This window comes from Carassius auratus, unplaced genomic scaffold (assembly GCF_003368295.1).
Source record: "Carassius auratus strain Wakin unplaced genomic scaffold, ASM336829v1 scaf_tig00050262, whole genome shotgun sequence".
In the NCBI taxonomy this organism is placed as follows: domain Eukaryota; kingdom Metazoa; phylum Chordata; class Actinopteri; order Cypriniformes; family Cyprinidae; genus Carassius; species Carassius auratus.
In genome coordinates this window covers 20,161-39,006 of record NW_020527144.1, presented here as the reverse complement: position 1 = coordinate 39,006, position 18,846 = coordinate 20,161, and the positions used below count along the sequence as shown (strand labels likewise).

The 18,846-nt window shown below is 45.4% G+C and overlaps 1 protein-coding gene and 1 pseudogene across 1 annotated transcript; both read left to right on the top strand.

Moving 5' to 3' along the window:
- Positions 1–851: 851 nt before the first annotated feature.
- LOC113089558 (betaine--homocysteine S-methyltransferase 1-like) lies at positions 852–3,590 on the top strand (annotated as a pseudogene).
- A 633-nt stretch (positions 3,591–4,223) lies between these two features.
- Positions 4,224–18,709, top strand: jmy (junction mediating and regulatory protein, p53 cofactor). Its single transcript, XM_026256040.1, has 10 exons — positions 4,224–5,628; positions 10,355–10,528; positions 13,054–13,204; positions 13,487–13,656; positions 13,746–13,911; positions 13,999–14,186; positions 14,847–14,921; positions 14,996–15,082; positions 15,748–16,231; positions 16,999–18,709. Exons 1-10 carry the CDS (start codon positions 4,978–4,980, stop codon positions 17,310–17,312), a joined length of 2,460 nt encoding a protein of 819 aa, XP_026111825.1. The 5' UTR covers positions 4,224–4,977; the 3' UTR covers positions 17,313–18,709.
- The last annotated feature ends 137 nt before the right edge of the window (positions 18,710–18,846 follow it).

The following is an 18,846-nucleotide window of genomic DNA, read 5'->3' as shown; positions in this document are numbered from 1 at the left end:
TTAAATGTTACTACTTGTTTCCAAGCGTTGAGAGAACATTCAAAGATAACGTTTTCATAATGTTTGCAAATGTATATATCCCTTCACATTGACATAACCGAGAGAAAAAAGTTTTCAAAATGTTTGGGAAAATTAAAATACTCAGAAATAATGTATGCAAAAAGTTCTTAAAACATATTTTTGTGCACGCTAGGATCACAGTTGTGTATTAGTATAAGAAAACTTCTGGAGAATGTTGTCCAGAATCACTCTCTGATGATCATATGATAAACATTAACCAGAAACACACTGATCTCTCTCCTCTCTCTCTCTCTCTCTCTCTTCACACACACACACACACACACACACACCCCTCCAGCGGTGCTTTATAAGCGCTCATCTCTTGTGGATCTCACTCCAGTCTCACTCAGCTCTCCTGAAGGTTCCTGAATCTACTGCTGAATATGCCCCAGTCGGATCTAAGAGGGTGAGTTACTGGTTTTACACACTTTAGGATTCTTCAGTCCAGTTCGTGCGTTCCCAAGCGCGTCATTTTTACATTAAGAGCCGGAGCGCGCCGTGACGCAATGCGATCCTGCAGGTTCTTTGTAAGGTTCCTTTGTTCTTAGTAAAGCGATTAAATATACACAGCTCTCAATCTCACACACATAAACAAGAGCACGGCAAACTTGTGTTAAAGTGCAATCGCGGTTACGCGCTCTCACCCTGGTCCACGCGGTTGCGCGCCGCCCTTTCGCGTCCTGCTGGAAATGTGCGTTGTGTTTAATATGTTTGACCTCATATAGCGCAGAACTGAGTGTGTGGTGTGTGTGTGTGCAGGGTGTTGGTCCCTGGACGCCTGGCCGGGTGAGGTGTGATTGGAGACGGAGGCTTCGTGTTCGCGCTGGAGAGAGAGGATACGTGAAGGCCGGGCCCTGGACACCGGAGGCCGCAAGCGGAGCACACCCCGAGGCCGGTGAGACTCACCCCACATCACCCGACGGTCACAGCTAACACACACGTTAGTTCGAGATATAGAGAGGAATAAAACTAAGTCTGATGTTTGTAAGAGAAAAAACTCTTGAAGTGACCAACAGATGAAGTGTAATAATAAAACACTTAAATGTTCTTCAAACGATACATGTCATGTGAGGATGACAGATGAGCAAAATCCAGAAATGAATTAAGTGCATATATTATTCTGTATCTATTGCTAGTGTGTGCTGAACATTTCTTGGTTTCCCCTCGTACACGTCTCTGAGTGTTTCTGTGTTTGAGCGACGCATGTGTCCTCTCTCCGTCAGTGCGACAGCTGCACAGGGAATTCCTGCGCGCCGGGTCAAATTCATTGCAGACGTTCACTTTCTACGCCAGCGACGACAAACTGGAGAACAGAGGGAACAAGCTGACTTTCACTGTGAGTCTTCTCTCTTTCACACACACACTCCACACCAGACCCTAAACCCTGATCACACGCTCTGAATGGAAGGTGTTTGCTGACCGATCCGCAGGGCAAGCAGCATTCAACGAGGCCGCCTTGTTGATTCGGCCAGAGAAGTAGCCAATCGAGGGCGATGCGTGCTGGTGGCGGGCGGAGTCTCTCAGAACCCTCCTAACTTCAGCTGCAAAGAGCGAAGACGAGGTCAAGAAGATCTTCAAGAAGCAGATTCGACGTCTTCATCAAGAAGAACGTGGACTTTCCTGATCGCCGAGGTGAGGACGTGCAGACACAACCCCTCACTGACTGATTGATTGATTGATGATTGACTGACCGATGGATTGATCTGCAGTACTTCGAGCACGTGGGAGAGGCTAATGGCCGTCCAGGTTCTGAAGGGCAACAGGAAAGCCTGTAGCGGCCACCCTGTGTATTGGACCTGAAGGAGACATGCATGGGAGTGACACCTGGAGAGTGTGCGCGTCAGACTGGTCAAAGCAGGTGTGTTCTCTCTCTCCTCCTCTCCTCTCTCTCACACCACACACCACACACACTGCATAATTATGCACTATTCTACTGAATTGTTATAAAGTAGGATTCATCTTTCATATTTCTGGTTAATTAAATGCATCATCCAGGTGTTGGAAGTGCACTTCTTCAGTGTGGATGGATCTGTGTTTGTGCTCCAGGTGCTGATATCGTGGGTGTGAACTGTCACTTTGACCCCATGACCTGTGTGAGGACGTGGCCATGATGAAGGCGGCGTGGAGAAAGCTGGTCTGAAGGCGCATTATATGACACAACCGCTGGCGTATCAACACTGACTGCAGCTGCCAGGGATTCATCGACCTGCCGGAGTTCCCCTTCGGTACACACACACACACACACACCACACACAACTCTTCACGCACGCACGCACGCACACACACACAAGAAAAATTCACTAAAATTAAGTTATAAAATAATTTCTGGTCTTTTTTAACATTGAAAATGTCCAGTTTTGTAATGTATTAAAAATGTTTGTTTTTGGTTATGCAAAACGTTAGAGGAACGTTCCGTTCAGTCATTTTGAGAATGTTCTGTTGTCTTTACCTGCACAGAGCATGTATGTGCGAGGATGTATATCAATAATTGTTAAACGGAAACTACAGCAAATATAATTGTTCTGTGTTTCCATTTGCTCCAATAACAAAAGAAAACATTGCATTCGTAAGACTTCCCAAACCAGGAAATGAATACGGAGAGATTCTTTGGTCAGAAGAGTGAGGTTTAATAACTGTGGAGAGACTCACAGATGTTATAATAGTGAGGAAACGTGATGAGAAGCTGATGTGTGTGTGTGTGTGTGTGTGTGTTCTCCAGCTCTGGAACCGCGGATCCTCACACGCTGGGATATGCAGCACTACGCCAGAGAGGCTTATAAGGCCGGATCCGTTTACATCGGCGGCTGCTGCGGGTTCGAGCCGTACCACATCCGCGCCGTGGCCGAGGAGCTGGCAACCGAGAGAGGAACCCTGCCTGAAGCCTCTGAGAAACACGGCATGTGGGGCAGCGGCCTGGAGATGCACACCAAACCCTGGGTCCGAGCCAGGTGGAGAGAGAGAGAGAGAGAGACAGACGTAGTGAGGAGTGTGAGAGAGGGAGAGAGAGAGAGAGAGACATAGAGACACACATGAGTCTGTGGTGCTGATGGGTGTTTGCTCCGCAGGGCCCGGCGTGATTACTGGGAGCGTCTGAAGCCGGCGTCCGGTCGTCCGCTGTGTCCCTCCATGTCCACTCCTGACAGCTGGGGGGTCACCAAAGGTCACGCCGAGCTCATGCAGCATAAGGAGGCCACGACCGCCGAGGAGCTGCGCCCGCTCTTCCAGAAAGCCGACTGCAAGCACTGAGGGTCAGAGGTCGAGCTGCGGCGCGTTCAGAAACCTGCCTCTTTCCTTCTTTACTGTACGTTTACAAACGCTGATTTCATGAATAAGATTGTTTACTTCAGCAGGACCAGACGATCTCCTCGAAGTGTAATTGTGCCTTCTGTCCATTCTGTATTTGACTGTCGCCCTGCATCACGCTAACATCACGGATCGGTCACATGACTGATGAGGCGGAGCTGCATTCCAGATGTTCGGAACACTCCCATCCGACCAGAGCTTCCATTCAATAAAACTCTTTCATGATCTCAGTCGCTGTCTGTCATGGAGTTCTTTCTTACATTAATGGGTTTTCAATCATTAAACAAAGTGATCAGAATCATGAGATCAGCTGATAAACATGTTTACAAGGACAAAAACTAACCCACAGCACACAGATGGTAAAATAAAACCAAAATATGAAAATGATAAGTGACTTAAAAAAAATGTGAGATGAAGATTTGACTAATGTGTTGAAAGACCAGACAAGCCTTCTGAGAACAGTTAGCTGAGTTTGCATCTTTACTGTGAAAGAGCAGCTTAATAACACAATATGAGCTCTATTTAAGAAAGAGCACCCCATCCACTAGTGAAACATGCAGGTAGTGAAAGGATTAGTTCACTTCCAGAATAAAAACCTGCTAATGATTTCAGCTCAATGTTCATGCCTTTCTGTCTTCAGTCGCAAAGAAATATTTTGAGGAACATATAAAGGGACTTTAAAGGGGACCAACAGGGTGAAGATCTGAATCATGGCTTGAAGGAGCTCTACAGGATCCCAGCCAGGGAATAAGAGTCTAATCTAGAGAATAATAAAAAAATAAAACACAGATGCAGGTGTTGCACTAGCTGGACTGCACGCATGACGTAATCACTCTGGAAAAATCACAAACCTTCATTTCTTTGAGAAGGAAGACAGAAAGACACGAACATTGAGGTGAAATCATCAGCAGGTTTTTATTCTGGAAGTGAACTACTTCTTTAAAGTATGTCACGTGTGTCTGACAGTGGCGCCATCTAGTGGACCTTCACTGTGAAACACCGACACAAAAACAAGCGGCGTCTCGTGCGTTATTGATGAAAGTAACAGTCACGTGACGGCAGTTGAGCTATTGAACAGACATTTATAGCCGCACTTCATTAATTATTGATCAGAGAGATGATCGATGCTGTCACAAATAAACAATCTGTGTTTCATCGCATTTGAATAAAAAAAAAGACACGGATGAAGCATTTTATGATAAAACACTATAAACCAAACATCTGAGGGGGAAAAGACCGCAAAGTTACTTTCTGTGAATCTACATGCGTCTCTGATCGAGACCACCGTGCGTCGCCTGCGTCTCTGATTGCGTCATCACGCAGAAAACGTGTCCCACGTGCAGATGTTTACGTCCTCCTCTCTGTGACGTCACAGTCCTCATCGGATGCGAAACATTCGCGATGTTAAAGATGCGGATTAGCGAACAAAAGGCCTCGCGGGTGACGCGACGCGCGCAGGTGTGAACGCGCAGTGATGCGCGCGTCAGCGGACGAGTCGGGACACAAGAACAGACGGGAAATCGGTGTTATTAACGGTCCGAGTGTTTTTTTCCTCCGCGTCCGTTAGGCCGAGGTGCCCGGATTCCGTGTGAACGCGCTTGCTCTCTCTTTATCATGTCGTTCGCGATGGAGGACGCGCTGGAGTCCGGCTGGGTGTCGGTTCGACCGAATGTGTTCGAGGAGAAAGAGAAGCACAAGTTCGTCTTCATCGTCGCCTGGAACGAGATCGAAGGAAAGTTCGCCGTCACGTGCCACGACCGAACCGTCCAGAAACGGAGCGCCGCGCGGGACTCGCTGCTCGAGGGCGAGCATGCGGCCGGAGACGCGCCTCCCCCGGTCAAGAGCCCGGGCCGAGAGCGAGCCGAGCCCGGTAGAGCGGAGCTGGAGCTCCCGGAGCCCGATGACCCGCCGCCGGACTCCAGCTGGGCCGGACTCTTCTCCTTCCAGGACATGCGCGCCGCTCACCTGCAGCTGTGCGCCGTCAACTCGGACCTGGAGCCGTGTCTGCCCGCCTTCCCCGAGGAGCAGACGGTGTGGTCGGTGCTGTTCGGGGCCCCGGAGCTGAGCGCGCGCGACACGGACGCGCTCTGCTTCCAGCTGCAGGTGTACCTGGGGCACGCGCTCGACACCTGCGGGTGGAGGATCCTGTCTCAGGTGCTGTTTCCGGACAGCGATGACTCCGAGGAGTACTACGAGAGTCTGAGCGAGCTGCGGCGGAAAGGCTTCGAGGACGCGCTCCAGAGAGCCAAGACACACCTGCAGCAGGTGAGACGCGCGCGCACCCGCCATCAGCTTCACAGTCATAGCAACCCTCACCTGTGTCACGGTTTATATCGTTACTATACTATCATCCAGCTCCAAGCTGATAAATGTGACGATAAGACATGAAGATATTAAGATATAATAAACAATAACATCATGATTTTCAGCAAAATATACAAATACATTTGACTTGACTAACCACACACACACACACACACACACACACACATGATTCTGACTGTTTTCATTCACAACACTAGAACTGCTGTTTAAGCTCAAACACAAACTTCTTTTCAGATGTTGTTCTGAAGTGTGTTTGTGTCTGTTTACAGTAAATGACAGCATCTGATGTGTCTGTGACATTCATAGGCTTGAACAACATCTGCTGTATCACCCCACCGACTGAACACACACACACACTCTCTCTATCTCACACACACACACACACACACGTGTCAGAAGTGAAGATCACATGTGTGCACACACTAAACGCTGCAGTCACAGCCTCTTTCTGAGACTCATGCTTTTCTTTTATGTTCATCTTAATATTTTTCATCAGGTGGAAGTGGCTCTTTGTGTAATCGCTGTAAAACTTTACAAATCTATATTTATGCTGAAAAACATTTGGTATTTACGTTTGAATCCTTCCAACAGCCAAGGTCCGTATCGATAGTTTCTGACTGATACTTGCTCAAACTCTTAAGATCCGTCAGCAGTTCTTCTTCAGAACGAGCATGTCCTCTTCTTCAGGACACAGACGTGATGATGATGATGATGATGATGGTGTCCTCTGGACTCGTGTCCCGAGGCTGTGTTTACACTGGTGTTGAAACCAGAGCTCAGATCGAATCATTTCTATTCATGTTCCACTGATTTGTGTGATGTGATGAGCACTAGCTGCTTCCAGCGCTTCTCTCTTCCACACACACTGATCTGACTTACTCCAGTCATTTTAATGTGTTTATCACAAATGACCAGAAAATAACATGTTTATTCATCGCTCCGAGAGTGTGTGAACTCATGCCATGATAAACACACGAGACCTTACAGAAACAGTGTGTGTGTGTGTGTGTGTGTGTGTTATCGACTGACGTGTGAATCAATAACACAGATATTAATAACCCGGATGGCTGTGGGATGTGGGCGGAGCCTCTAACACTCACAGCAGAACTAAAGCTAGTGAAGTCCACCATCACAAGCTGTGGTCAGTGTTCAGAGCTGCGGTCAGCACACGGTCACTGAACCCAGAGAGAAACCTGACCCAGAGTGTGAGCAGATACACACACACACACACACACACACTCGTTACCATGGTGACGCACACACACACCTGCACTAGTGATCGTTCACACTGCTGTGAGTGATGTACAGCGCTGAACACACTCATTAAACATTTAACACATTTTTATTGAGCTTCCAGCTTAAAGAACTGTCTGATGTCACTAACACCATAACCACTGCTCTCTGCTCACTTAAATACAGCCGAGTGTATAGTGGTGATGTCATCGGGGCGGAGCTACACACACACACATCTACATGACTTTCTTTATTGAGTGGAGCACAAAAGAAGAGACGTGTCTCAGTGTTTTTGTCTGTATATTGAGTCAGTGGGGTCTTCAAAGTTTGTGTTCCACTAAACAAATCCTGGTCCTTTTAGAGCACTGCTAAAAATACCACATCTGAAAACGTGTGTGTATGTGTCTGCCGTACGGAGCGCTCTCATTGGTCAGTGAGGCGGTCTGCTTCAGCTGTTATCTAGCATGTGTTTGTGATGGGCTGTGTAGTCAGCAGGTCAAAGGTCAGTGGGTCGCTGGTGTGATTTCCTGATGGGTGGAGCAGGTGAAACATTGGCGTATGTGTTTGTTGTTATTGAGTGTGTGTGGGATGTTGCTCATTCACACCTCATCACACACATTAATACTGGAGACGCATTAAACACACACACACAAACCTGCAGCTCATTCAGCCTGATGAAGATGCGAAACGCTTCCCATGGAAGAGTCACATGACATCACGGCTGTCAGCCAATCAGGACGTTTTCCACAGTGACTCATGTATCCTGTGCCAAAACAGGAGAGAGCAAACAGGATGTGATGTCACACCTTGAGGGGTTTTCCAGCATGAACAGAGATTGAGAAACGCTTCAGTAGCAGCTGTATTCCTGCACACACAGCTCTTCATCATCATCATCATCTTCATCCGTTAACGTCTCTGCTGTATAAACTCCAAATAACACGCCACCATGCAAAAGTGTGGAAATTCATGCTTTTAGTTATCAAGGACGCATTAAATTGATTAAAAGTCACAGTAAAGACATTGATAACATTACAAAAGATTAACATTTCTAATAATTGCTGTTTGGAACTTTATGAAAAATGCATCACAGTTTCCACAGAAATATTGTGCAGCACAACTGTGTTCAACACTGATAATAATCAGAAATGTTTCTTGAGCAGTAAATCATCATATTATTCTGATTTCTGAAGATCATGTGACACTGAAGACTGGAGGAATGATGCTGAAAATACAGAAATAAATTACACTTTAACACAGATTCACACAAAAAACAGATGTTTTACATTAGAATAATATTTCACTGTTTTTAATAGTGTTTTTGGTCAAATAAATCCAGCACTGGTGAACAGAAGAGACTTTTCAAACTTTGAATGGTGTAACTTCATTAGAAATTCACCACAACACAATGAACTCCGACTCTTATGTTCAGTGATTTACTGCACTGAAACTGACTGATGTGGGTCATGTGACCAGCAACAGATGTGAAAGCATCAGCAGGTGTGCATTCAAATCAGAGACGGTCCGTTAGAGCAGGTGTGTTTATACCTGAACAACAGCAGCTCGTCTCCACACACACACACACACACACGGCTGTGGTCTCCACGGCGACCGGTCGTCAAGGTAAACAGAGACTCAGTGTTGTTGATGAATGGAGCAGTGTTTGAGTTACACTCAGACTCACAGACAGTCCATTCATCTCTGAACAGAGCTCCACATTCACTGTGAGCCCAAACACAACAGAGTCATTTAGTGACTGGACACACTTCAGCTTCCAGACACCAGTGTGTGTGTGTGTGTGTGTGTGTGTGTGTGGAGGGGATGAGTGTGGTGATAACATGATGAAGATCTGAGCACACCATTCACCAGCATCACAAGGTTTTCTCTCAACAGCAGGATCTGTCATATTTCACACCCAAAGACAGACAAAAGATATTAATCAATCATTTTGCAACATTAGATTTAGCTTAAAGTTTTATGTATGTTTATGTATTTAGAAAAAAAAGTTGTAGTTTATTTTCAGTTTTGATTTAATTATGATTTAAATTTAATTTGACGTTATTGTCATGTGATGCGCCTGTTGTAGTTATCGTCATGTGATGTGTGTTTTCGTCATTATCGTCATGTGTTGTCGTTATCGTCATATGACACACGTGTCGTTATCGTCATGTGAAGCGTGTTATCGTCATGTTGTCACGTTATCTTCATGTGTTGACGTTATCGTCATGTGTCGTTGTCGTTATTGTCATGTGACACGCGTGTTGTTATTGTCATGTGTTGTTATCGTCATGTGATGCGTGTTGTTGTTATCGTCATGTGTTGTCGTTATCGTCATATGACACGCGTGTCGTTATCGTCATGTGAAGCGTGTTATCGTCATGTTGTCACCGTTATCTTCATGTGTTGACGTTATCGTCATGTGTCGTTGTTGTTATTGTCATGTGTTGTTGTTGTTATCGTCATGGGACGCGCGTGTTGTCGTCATCTTCATGTGTTGTCGTTATCGTCATGTGATGCGTTGTAATTATCGTCATGTGTTGTCGTTGTCGTGTGACGTGCGTGTTGTCGTTATCGTCATGTGTTGTCGTTATCGTCATGTGACACGCGTGTTGTTATTGCCATGTGTTGTTGTTATCATGTGTTGTTATCGTCATGGGACGCGCGTGTTGTCGTCATCTTCATGTGTTGTCGTTATCGTCATGTGATGCGTGTTGTCATTATCGTCATGTGTTGTCGTTGTCGTGACGTGCGTGTTGTCGTTATCGTCATGTGTTGTCGTTATCGTCATGTGTTGTCGTTATCGTCATGTGACACGCGTGTTGTCGTTATCGTCATGTGTTGTCGTTATCGTCATGTGTTGTCGTTATCGTCATGTGTTGTTATCGTCATGTAACACGCGTGTTGTCGTTATCGTCATGCGTTGTCATTATCGTCATGCGTTGTCGTTATCGTCATGTGACACGCGTGTTGTCGTCATGTGTTGTCGTCATGTGTTGTCGTTATCGTCATGTGTTGTCGTATCGCGTGTTGTCGTTATCGTCATGTGACACGGTGTTGTCGTTATCGCCATGTGACACGCGTGTTGTCGTTATCGTCATGCGTTGTCGTTATCGTCATGCGTTGTCGTTATCATCATGCGTTGTCGTTATCCTCATGTGACGCGTGTTGTCATTATTGTCATGTGATGCGCGTTGTTATCGTCATGTGTTGTCGTCGTTATCATCATGTGACACGCGTGTTATTGTCATGTGTTGTCCTTATCGTCATGTATTGTCATTATCGTCATGTGACACACGTTTTGTCGTTATCGTCATGTGTCGTTGTCGTAGTTATGCAACCCGCGTGTTGTCGTTGTAATGCGACGCACAAGTCGTCATCGTCGTCATGCGATGCGTCATGTGTTGTCGTTGTTGACATGTGATGTGTTTGTGTGCAGCTGCTGGAGAAGCAGCGCGGCGTGGAGCGGATGGTGGAGCTGCTGCAGCTGTACGCGGAGCAGGACGAGGCGTATGGAGATCTGGTGGAGGCCACTACTGAACTCTACCACTATCTGCTGCAGCCCTTCAGAGACATGCGCGAGCTGGCCATGCTGCGCAGACAGCAGATCAAGGTACACACACATCACCTGCTCACAATGGAGACACACACACACACACACACACATACATGCATAGCAACCGCTGCTTCCCATGAGCCCATGCTCTAATCGCATTGAGAGTGGAGAGAGAGACTGAATCAGTTCTCTCTGTGTGTGTGTGTGTGTGTGTTTGAGACACTAAACCAGTGTCATGACTCGGCGCTTTATTGAGAGATTAGTTTAGCTTACAGGCACACAACACCTGTATGCAAATTACCTTCTGTTTCTACAGTTTACCTGACAAACTGACAATTCAAGGTTCTGTGTGTGTGTGTGGTGTGTGTGTGTGTGCGTGAGAAAGAGAGAGAGAGAGTGTGTGTGTGTGTGTGTGTGTGTGTGAGAGAGAGAGAGAGAGAGAGAGAGAGAGTATGCATGTGTGTGTTAACTGGTATATATGGTTTATGAGAACACAAATGTGTATAATGACGTGGGTACAACAACGTAAACATGGTTTATGAGGGTAATTCTTGTGTCCCTGTTAAACAAAAGGCTGAAAAGTGTGTTTTATGAAATTCAAGAATTGTCAGTAGTTTCCTGTGAGGGCTAGGGTTAGGTGTAGGGACATCGAAAATACAGTTTATACAATATAAAAACCATTACACCTATGGAGAGGTCCCCGTAGACCACAAATGCAAGTGTGTGTGTGTGTGTGTTATAAGAAACCCTTCATCCTTCACACAAAAACACATGCAAATACGGCACACTCATGTTTGCATGTGTTTTCTGTGAATTAAGGTTCTGTAGTGATCACACACACAAACAGTAGTGTGTGAGGTGAACATATGGACAGCGAGCGCTGCATGAATGAATGTATGAGGACCTGAATGAGTGACTGAAGCATTATGGGACGCCCAGATCGAGTGTCATGTGATCAGAGAGGTGCAGTGTGGGTATAGCATTTCCTTACATGAATTAGACATGAGACGAGACGCAGACGCACAAGAGTCCAGACGTCCTGCTGACGGTCAGAAGAGTCTCTGCAGATCAGCGGCTCCAGCCAATCACTGAAGACCAGACGAGCAGAGAACAACTCAATGTATCAGTTCAAGACATTTATAATGTTACAAAAGATTTATTTTTCTAATAAATGCTGTACTTTTTTACTTTTCATCTGTGAATCCTGGAAAATAAAATCTGTTTCCACAAAAATAGTAATATTTTCAACATTGATAATAATCAGAAATGTTTCTTGAGCAGTAAATCATCATATTATTCTGATTTCTGAAGATGATGTGACACTGAAGACTGGAGGAATGATGCTGAAAATACAGAAATACATTACACTTTAACACAGATTCACACAGAAAACAGATGTTTTACTTTAGAATCATTTTTCACAGTTTTTACTGCATTTTCTATCAAATAAATGGAGACTTGATGAGCAGAATTTGAATAAATTTTTGCTGAAAAATTCACATTTATTAATTAAAGCTAAAAGTGACATGAGCATTTTTATTGTGAATAAAATTTCTATATTTCATCAAGTAGCAGTAGGTAATTGTGAGTATAAATGATTTTTAAAATCTTGATCTAGGAAGTCACTAATGACTAGAGAAGTCAAGAAGTTTCCTTGTTTTAGAAGGTGTGGGCGCATCAGATTCAGATTCAGAGAGATGTTCACTGTTGAACTGAAGATCCAGATCAGTCAGACTCTTCAGAGCGCTTCATTGAAAACATCTGCTTCTCATAAAGCATCGTATGACCTCAGAAGATGATGTTTGAAGCTTCAGACCAAGCGAGAGCACTGTAAACGACTCTCATGTGATTCACAGACGACAGAAACAGGTTTAGAAGGATATGAGGGAGAGGAGATGATCATTTATGAGTGAACTAACACTTGAAATGCTGTTCACATGCGCTGGGTGGCCACAGGGACATCAGGACATTTAAAGCAATGACTTGATTCAGATGAACCTCTCAGGACTGTTACTGTGTGTGTGTGCATGTGCGTGTGTGTGTGTGTGTGCTGTACGCCACAGCAGCATCTGGTTCACATTATAGTTTCTGCAGTGATGATACTGTAAGTGTGTGTCTGAACATTCTGTTCCAGAAAAGCTTTGCTAACTCTCTCTCTCTCTCACACACACACACACACACACACACACAGACAATAATTCAGACTCACATAGTCGCGTAGTCTCACAGTGCTTCTGTGTGTGTGTGTGTGTGAGAGAGAGAGAGAGAGAGAGTGTGTCTCACAGCTGACCTGAGTGTGATGGTGTGTGTGTGTGTGAGAGAGAGAGGAGAGAGAGAGTGTCTCACAGCTGACCTGAGTGTGTGTGTGTGTGTGTGTGTGAGGGAGAGAGAGAGAGTGTCTCACAGCTGACCTGAGTGTGTGTGTGTGTGTGTGTGTGAGGGAGAGAGAGAGAGAGAGTGTCTCACAGCTGACCTGAGTGTGTGTGTGTGTGTGTATGTGTGTGTGAGAGAGAGAGAGAGAGAGAGAGAGTGTCTCACAGCTGACCTGAGTGTGTGTGTGTGTGTGTGTGTGTGTGTGTCAGATCTCTCTGGAGACGGAGCGTCTGGGTCCGCGGCGGGTGGAGTCTCTGCGCAGGGAGGATGAGGACTGGCAGAGGAAGGCTCACACTGCAGTGCTGTCCATACAGGACCTGACGGTCAAATACTTCGAGACCACGGCCCGCGCTCAGAAAGGTGAAGGTCTGACACACTGAGTCTGTGTTCACTGCACCGGACCGTTACACCAGAATATACCCTCATTATCGATGATAAGATGATAAGATGATTTTCTGTAAAGCTGCTTTGAAACGATGTGCGTTCTGAAATAAATGTAACAGGACTTTCTCAACATGACTTAACATGATCGAAAAAGACTTTTAATGAGCAAAAAAAAAATAATTTAATTTACAGGTAGGCCAGTATGTAATTATACACACACTTTCTCTCTCTCACACACGCTCTCTCTCTCCCTCTCAGTGATGTACGAGCGCATGCGTGCCGACCAGAAGAAGTTTGGGAAAGCTGCGTGGGGGGCAGCAGTGGAGCGTATGGAGAAACTCCAGTACGACGTTTCTAAAGAAACACTGCAGCTGATGCGTGCCAAAGAGATCTGCCTGGAACAGAGGAAACACGGACTGAGAGAGGAGGTTCATACACACACACACACACACACACAGGTTTAAACATGTTAAAGTGTGCAGCTCTGCGTCTCACCGGATGCATGTGATGTGTTCAGATGCAGGGTCTGCAGGGGGGCGAGGAGGCCATGGTGCGTCTGGATCAGCTGGAGAGCATGTACTACGAGCTCCAGCTTCAGCTCTACGAGATCCAGTTTGAGATCCTGAAGAACGAGGAGCTGCTGCTGACGGCACAACTGCAGAGTCTGCGCAGACAGATGAGCGGTGAGCGTCTGCACCCTGCGTCCTCACTGACACCTGTTCAGCTGCACCTGTGTGTGTGTGTGTGTGTGACTGTGTGTGTGTGTGCAGAGAGGCAGGAGGAGGTGGTTTACTACGACACCTACGAGAGTCCGGACGCCATGAAGTCCAGCGACGACCCCTCGACCCCTCTGACCCCTCCCAGAGACGACATGGCCAAACTCCAGCAGAGGACCAGACAGCTGGAGGCTCGCAGAGGACGCATCACCGCCAAGAAAGCCTACCTCAAACACAAGAAGGTACCAGAGAGAGAGAGACATCAGTGTCATGTAGCGCTCGACCCATACATTCACCGATATTTGACATTTTCTAATTTATTGTCAGATTTGTCATTAGCTAATCATTTTTTTCTCTTCAGCTGATATTTGCAATTTTTTCATTATAATTTTTAACGATTAGTTTAAATATATATATAGCAGATATTTAAAAAAATCTAATTAACTGTATCGACTAATGACTTGTTCGGTTTAGCCGATATTTGTCATTTTTAAATTATCTGCATTGGCTAATATTTTTGTAATATTTGGCCGATATTTAGTATGTTTTAATTATCTGCATCAGCTAATAATTTTTCTCTATCTTGCCAATATTTATTATTGTTATTTTGTAATTATCACTGTCTTTTTTATTTTTTCTGTTTGGCCAATATTTGGCGTGTTTTAATTATCGGCATCAGCTTATAATTTTTCTCAGTTTAGCCGATATTTGCCATTTTAAGATTATAGGCATCAGTAAATAATGTTTTTCTGTCTGGCCAATATTTGTTGTTTTATATTTATCGTTATCTGATGAGTGGGACTTTTATTTTGACAGCACCTGAGCGCTCAATGCTCCCGTTATACGTCTTTATTAGTTTATGGTCTTTGTTTAACAGTCGTGGCATCTTGTTTTGTTCTCAGGAAATCTGCATCATCAATCACACGCAGAAACGGCAGGGCGGCCCAGATGGCGTTTCCCAGCAAGCTTTGCTGCAGGTGCGACTCAACAGAGCATTACATTCGCCTTAATGATGAATCACATGTTGATGACACATGATGTGTATCTGCAGGAGGAAGAGGAGGAAGAGGAGCAGCGGCTGTCCAGAGAGAGTCAGGAGAGACAGAGGACACTGGACCGACTGCGCAGCTTCAGACAGGTCAGACTCAGCGGCTCACGCTTGACCGCGTCTGAAAACATCTCTCTCAATAAACACTTCATCATTAGTAGAAATAGCCCTGGCCACTAACTAAAATAAAAGGAGCTGAAATACTGACATGACCACAATAAAGAATAATGACTAAAGAAAATGAGTAAAATTAATGAAAATAAAACTGAACAGAAATATTTAAAAAACTAATAAAAAATGACAAAAGCAATTAAAATGGAGATAAAGCTAAAATAAATCATCAATATTAGATGAAAGACTTAAAAGCCTAAACAAAAATTTGAAATAAGAAATAACAGCTAATAAAATATCAAATAAAATTGAAAAAGAAAATAAAGCACATCAAATTATTTTTGTTACTTGAAATTAAGCTGAAAGAAAAATGCTGATGAAATACTTCAACTTATTTAATTTCGCTTGATAAGACATTTCTAATTTTCATTCAAGTTAAATTACAAAACTTCCTAAAAGTACTAAAATAAAAATATCTATTATAGAGAAATAAACAACAAAAACTAATAAAAATGACAAAGGCACATAATAATGACTAAACCTTAAACTGAAAATTAAAAAACACTGTGATAACATCATCTCCAGCACATTTAATCATTAGTGAACGCAGAACTGGCTGTGTGCTGATTGGTCTGTTTCCGCAGCGCTACCCGGGTCAGGTGACCCTGAAGTCCACTCGTCTGCGTCTGGCGTACTCCAGGAAGAGAGCGGGCCCGAGGCCAGAGCAGACACAGACGCAGGCGGTCAGTGTGCAGACGGACGACGCTCTAGCAGGAGTCCCCGAGCTCCGCCGGCCCGAGAGCTTCCTGTCGCTGCCTCCGATGGGCGGAGCTGTGGCCGAAGCCCCACCCCCTGACACACACACATCACTTCCTCCCTCCAGAGAGCTGCTGCTGCTGGACTCGTCCACCTCGCCCATGTCCCCGCCCCCTCCTCCCCCGCCCCCTCCCCCTCCTCCCCCACCCCCCTCTCTAGAGGACACCCCCCCAGAGGCCCCCCTGCTGACCGCCAGACCGGAGTCTCCGCTCGGACCCTTCACCGCACGCTTCTTCGACAGCAGTCAGCTGCTCAACGCCAGGAAGAAGCTGAGGAAGACGGCGTCGCTGGAGTCCAGTCAGTGGAGGAGAGGTGAGACGCACACACACGGTCAGGAGTGAGACACACACGGTCAGGAGTGAGACACACACACACGGTCAGGAGTGAGACACACACACGGTCAGGAGTGAGACACACACACGGTCAGGAGTGAGACACACACACGGTCAGGAGTGAGACGCGCACACACGGGTCAGGAGTGAGACACACACACACGGTCAGGAGTGAGACACACACACGGTCAGGAGTGAGACACACACACGGTCAGGAGTGAGACACACACACACTGTCAGGAGTGAGACACACACGGGTCAGGAGTGAGACACACACACACGGTCAGGAGTGAGACACACACACACGGGTCAGGAGTGAGACACACACACACGGTCAGGAGTGAGACACACACACACGGTCAGGAGTGAGACACACACACGGTCAGGAGTGAGACACACACACGGTCAGGAGTGAGACACACACACGGTCAGGATTGAGTAACACACACACGGTCAGGAGTGAGACACACACACGGTCAGGAGTGAGACGCACACGGTCAGGAGTGAGACACACACACGGTCAGGAGTGAGACACACACACGGTCAGGAGTGAGACGCACGCACACGGTCAGGAGTGAGACGCACACACACGGTCAGGAGTGAGACACACACACGGTCAGGAGTGAGACACACACACGGTCAGGAGTGAGACACACACACGGTCAGGAGTGAGACACACACACGGTCAGGAGTGAGACATGAGCTGCTGTGTCTCTCCAGTGCTGAGTTACGCTCTTGTGTCCTCAGCGAGCTCCCCGATGGACGAGGTTCTGGCCAGTCTGAAGCGCGGGAGCTTCCACCTGCGGAAGGCCGAGCTGCGTGTCCTGGCTCCCGATCCGGACGAGGACGAGGACAACAACATCCTGGCTCAGATCCGTAAGGGAGTGCAGCTGCGTAAGGTGCGCAGACAGGAGCGCAGCTGCAGAGGATCGACTGCGATGGAGTCTGACCCGCTGACCCGCAGCATCCACGAAGCCCTGCGCCGCATCAAAGAGGCTTCACCCGAGTCTGAGTCTGAGTCTGAGGACGAGACGCCCGCCGGCGCCGACTGGGAGAGCTGAAGCCCCGCCCCCAGCCTCCTCACCATCATCAGAGTGTGTGTGTGTGTGTGTGTGTACCTCACAGCAGATCACTGAGGCACAGGCTGCTCGGAGAGTTTATTACACTTACTACTCCTTCATTTACTCTTATTCTCTTCTTTTTGTCTTGACGTATGTCTCCATTCATGTTCTCCTGACCCTCCATCTGACCGACGTCTTTAACCAACAACACAAAACATTTCAATAAAATAAAATAGCTATTAAATGTTACATAAAAAACTTAATACATCACTATTATAAACCGGCAAATAAATAAGAACCAAAACCGATATAAAAATAAATTAAACCTAAATAGTATTAAAATAATAACATTTCATAAAAAGGATAAAAGCACATAGCAAAATTATTCAAATTAAGCTTTTTAAAATTTTAAATAAAATAAAAAATATTAAAAAATAGAAACTGAAATTATACAAATTCAAAATATTAATAAAAACTATGTCTGCGTATGTATACAGTATTTATCTACACACACAAACACACACACACAATGTTACAAAATCAGACGTTCCTTTAATTATATTATGAAAATGTTACTTCTAAAGATCAAAAGATCCAAGTTTATTAATTATGAATTTATTAATGTTCAAAAACAATTATTCTCGAATGTCCGAGCATTAAAGGAACATTCCACTTGATCAATCTGCAAACATTATCCTTGAATATTCTCTGAACTGAGAAACGGAGATGTTTCGGAAGTAAATACTGTTTTGAGAGCATTATTAAAGAGCAGATAAGTGAAGAAACATTCTGATAGCGCGGAGACAATCATAACAACATGATGTTTAATCACACACTTCAGGAGAACATGAGTGAGATCTTTCTCCAGGTTTGGTCTGAATGAAGGTTTGCTTTATTGTGTTGGTGTCTGTGACTCTGTGTGTGTCCAGCACTGACCCATCCACAGGCCTGCAGACCCGCGTTTACCCATGATGCCGTGCGGCACGCGTCTGAGCGTAATTTGACATGTTTTCATCACGTGTACTGTATTTAGCTTTTGATATTATTTGTCTGAATCATATTAATTGTTCTGTATGTTATATGCATTATGTGGTCAGTCAAACCCAATCCACTGAAACACTACAGTCGTGTGCAATATTATATTAGAAACTGAAAACAGAACTTCTGATGTATGATAAAGCGCAGATCCATCGCATGTTTGCCCACAGGACACCTGTATTTATTGAGTTTCACGAAATATTTAAATATGTAAAGCAATATCATAAAATGTATACTGTTTTTTTTTTTTTTATCTTCAGTTTGGTTTTTACTCTGCTTTTCCAAACATTGTACTCCTAATAGTTATTTGAATTTGCATTTTGCCCCTTACATAAATAAAGTTTCAATAGAAATCGCTCTTTTTGTGTTCAACTCATTCGATCGAGCTGCACTGACACTGTCTGACCGCTGGGTGGCGTCAGCTGACCAGCATCGTCAAACAGCTGGAGGCGGGGCTACAGGCATCAATGGGCGTGTCGGATCCTACATGCGGATG